The sequence below is a fragment of the Papaver somniferum genome, chromosome 2, assembly GCF_003573695.1.
Source record: "Papaver somniferum cultivar HN1 chromosome 2, ASM357369v1, whole genome shotgun sequence".
In the NCBI taxonomy this organism is placed as follows: domain Eukaryota; kingdom Viridiplantae; phylum Streptophyta; class Magnoliopsida; order Ranunculales; family Papaveraceae; genus Papaver; species Papaver somniferum.
Window position 1 is genome coordinate 21,043,859 of NC_039359.1, and position 3,740 is coordinate 21,047,598.

General features: G+C 35.7%; 1 protein-coding gene across 1 annotated transcript; it reads right to left on the reverse strand.

Annotated features, from left to right (window-relative positions):
• Positions 1-331: 331 nt before the first annotated feature.
• On the reverse strand, positions 332-2,467 carry LOC113353025 (N-terminal acetyltransferase B complex catalytic subunit NAA20-like). Its single transcript, XM_026596746.1, has 6 exons — positions 2,385-2,467; positions 2,210-2,300; positions 1,940-2,074; positions 1,524-1,593; positions 984-1,023; positions 332-854 (listed from the first exon to the last, which is right to left on the reverse strand). Exons 3-6 carry the CDS (start codon positions 2,038-2,040, stop codon positions 733-735), a joined length of 333 nt encoding a protein of 110 aa, XP_026452531.1. The 5' UTR covers positions 2,041-2,074; positions 2,210-2,300; positions 2,385-2,467; the 3' UTR covers positions 332-732.
• Positions 2,468-3,740: the final 1,273 nt, after the last annotated feature.

A 3,740-nucleotide genomic window follows, 5' to 3' on the forward strand; every position in this document is an offset into this window, starting at 1 on the left:
GTCTGAGTCATAGGTCGAGTCAGATCTGACTCAAAATGCAAAACAAACGGTCTGACTGCTGACTCGGCCCGAGTCAGAGGTTGACTCAGATCCAGACGCCGAGTCAGCTGCAAACAAACAAGATGCTAAAATTCCAGCTGAGTACAAAATTAGTCAACAAATTAGTCAATGAGAACATAGGCTTGTCTGACGGTCCTGATGGAAGATCTGATCTCTTCAAACATGACAAAAAGACAACTCTCTTGAAAATTCACCTTTCAGCTAAAGGCTCGTGTATTCTCATGTAGGTGAACATGTAAAAAAAAAAGCCAAAACTGTGTATGTACATCTCCTGATATGAGTAGTGATTTACACAAAATGCACACCCGATAAGCTAAAAAGTTCAGATAGACAAGACTTTAGCTCAATGGTGTGCATCTCACTCACCAATCTCTAGTATTGGATTTGAGTGCCACCTCTGAATTATCATGAATATCTAAGTCTACCTCAACAAAGTCTATAGCCAGCAGCACAAGATGAAGACGGGGGGTGCAGTTACACTGAAGCACCAACAACTCCTTTAGATGGCAAATTACTAAATACCATCTTTCAACAACTCAAGTATGGGATGATTACAAACAGGGGATAAGACCTAGCTTTCACCTTTACATAGTACTTGTCATCAATTGTTGTATACCACTGTTACTATTTAGAGGGCATGCCATTGTCAGTTGTCACAAATCTCATAATCAGCTATGTAGAAGGAGGTACCGAGGGTCCAGTATTAGAAGCCTCTGGTTGCTGTAGCTTCTGCTGCACCAGATTTGTCATGTGTGCCTGATATTCTGTTAATCGTGGCAAGTGTTTCTGGAGTGCTGTATAACCAAAGAAACAATGAGAGTAGTTCTAGGTCATTCACATGCAAGTGTTTGTTTGTGAAAATGGAATCTAGCTGGACAACCTAGTCTACATTGATATTTAGGTTAGGGAAGAAGAAGACTTACATAACCTATCTTCACCTTGGTCGTAGCAAACGAAGCCAAGCTGAAGAAAAAGTAATAAGGGTTAATGTTCAAGCAAATATACATGACTAATAAATCAACTAAATCTAAGAAACAAACATGGCACTTTGTATTTCATATACATGTTATTGGTTTTGGCACTATGAAAATCAGGTAACAATGGCTGGTAGCATTATAACTTCTTAAAAAAAAAGATTAAAGACGGCTCCGCATAATTTGTTTAAGAGTGTTTATCGTAGACTGTCTTGGCATTGGCTTGAGCCATAGGACAGGCAATTTTGACAACTCAAGTGACTAGGTACAAATTTATGTGTTCCATTGATATTGGTTTATTCAGATGATTGCCATCGCACACATTCTAACTAGGCCTTGTCTAGGCTCCGGTCTTTTCCATCTAAACATCAATTTACTCATACTGAAGTTCGCTGTTAGGGAAGGCTTGGAAGTGTTTATAGAGATTGACACTATCCTGATCCATTTAGAGCATGCATGTATACATGGTTCGAAGTTAGAGATACATACCCTTTCAAAGAGGTTTATCTTTTGATTGTTGGCTGAACGCACCAGCATTTCCAAATAGAATACCTTGTCACTGTTGGAAATATTCTTTTTATCAGATGCCAAAGTAGAAAAAAAGAATACGACCAACAGACACAAATATGTAAAATAGCAAAATCATGACGAGTACAGACATTATTCATTTGAGCGAATAGTTGACTAACTAAGCATATTATCATATTGAAAGATTCGGCTTCGATCTCTCACAAAAAATGAGACAAATGTAGAAGAATATACAAGAGGAAGATAAACCATACTGTGACACAAGCAACAATCAAACACGAACAACACGAAATCATCATGTTACACTAACAAGTAAAATTGAAAAACATCTGACACAAAATATAAATAGATCATTCTTGACTATAAATAAAACATACATCTTGTCTGCCGTAGCCTCTATATTCTCTACAAACATCCTAACTAAGTCCGCACTCCGGTAATACCGTATATAAGAGCAACATGAGCAATTTGGCAACATTTTGATAAATCGTTTCCTCCAACTTTTGCAACATCTACAAATTAACAAGCAGATTCAAGTAAAAACAATATGTTTGTGAAACCCTAACTTCACGATTGATCACCATCTAACATCTATAGATTCAAGAAATGGGTTAAAGAAACAAAGCAGAAGAAAAATATTTACTTACTGAAACCCATAATACGATTGCCAGGGGCATCAGCAACAAGAAAATATTTTGACCATATAGCAATGGTGGACATATACCATGACAAAGTTCTCTACAGCAACACGAAGTTAATAAGTAACCCTAATTTCATTACAAAATTAACAAACAAGAAGGAGAAAAACATAGCAATACTTACAGTGTCTGCGGATTTATGATGTTCGTTGTACTGATCCATTAGTATAGGGGTTATTTCAAGAAGATCATTGCAGCAGAACTTTCGAAATGTTGTCATACCTTAGGTCCTGTTTGGTATAGTTTTCAAAAACAGTTTTCTGTTTTTAAAAACAGAGAAAACAGAAAACAGGAGAAAACGCGTTTGGTAAGGACATTTTCAGAAAATGTTTTATATCTGTTTTCTGTTTTTAAAAACAAAAAAATGAAAACAACAAATTATTGTTTTCTGTGTTTTCACTTTTTTTTTTTTCTTTATTCTTTTCTTCTTTTCAGAACAAAGTAAGAGATGGGGAATGACTGCAAGTGAGTCATGGCTAATATCACTATCTCTTAGACGAATCTTTACATTTGATCCGATTTAGTTGGTTTTCCTTGTTTTCAAAAACAGTTTACCAAACAATTTTTAGAAAATGAAAACAAGGAAAAAAGGGTATGTTTTTAAAACAGTGGAAAACTATTTTTGAAAACTGTTTTTCAAAACTGTACCAAACATGCCCTTAATATCTCTATCTCTATTTCTCACAAAACTCAGAAAAGTGTGCAAGAACCGAATTACAGTGTCGATTTCACTACTCAAACCCTAGCGCTTGTATAAAATGAACACCTGAAAAGCACCGACCATGTATCCGTGAACCCTGAATGTGCACTAGAAAAACGGAAGGAAAAGGGGTCTTTACACGAAACCTTGGAGGCTCACACAAATTTTAATCCAGCTCTCTTAACCAGAATGCCTGGGGAGGCTCATGGGAAGGCAAATGGGACTAAACTTTTGTGCTTCTTTTTTTCTGTTTTTACTTCGTAAATTAGAAATTAATTTTATTAATTTAAATTATTTTTTACTATCGGATAAAAGACTATTATAAGAAATTAGTTGGAAACCTAACAAGTTAAGCTCCAACAGCGCACTATTATATAAATTTAACAGGTTGTCGTGTCAGTCTACCAGCGAACCTCACGAGGAAACCAGTCGGGAGCTGATTAAGTCATAAGGGGCAAGCTAACTCTACTTTTCATGTCAAATTCTGCAATATTAATCCATTGGGAACTCGAACTTGGGACCTCCTGGAACACATAAAACCTTTGGAGAATAGGGATGACCAACTGAGCTAGCTATCCATTTAAGTAGACTTTGGAAAAGGATACTGGCCGGACTCAAAAAAAAAAATTGTTTGATGAAAAGGTTAAATTACATAAATTAATTAATGTAGTACAATATGTTTGCAATTTCAATTTTATCAAAAACATTGGATAAAACATTTGGTTTTCGAATTCTTTGTGCAAATGGATTGATATATGTGGAAGATTTTTCATCCTTGCT

What these genes read in the sequence shown, in the direction of transcription:
- LOC113353025 (XM_026596746.1), bottom strand. Translation starts at nt 2,040, where the DNA reads ATGTTGCCAAATTGCTCATGTTGCTCTTATATACGGTATTACCGGAGT. An exon ending in GAGGCTACGGCAGACAAGAT is followed by an intron (nt 1,594 to 1,939) that starts GTATGTTTTATT and finishes TATTTCCAACAG; the next exon opens with TGACAAGGTATTCTATTTGG. An exon ending in AGATAAACCTCTTTGAAAGG is followed by an intron (nt 1,024 to 1,523) that starts GTATGTATCTCT and finishes CTTTTTCTTCAG; the next exon opens with CTTGGCTTCGTTTGCTACGA.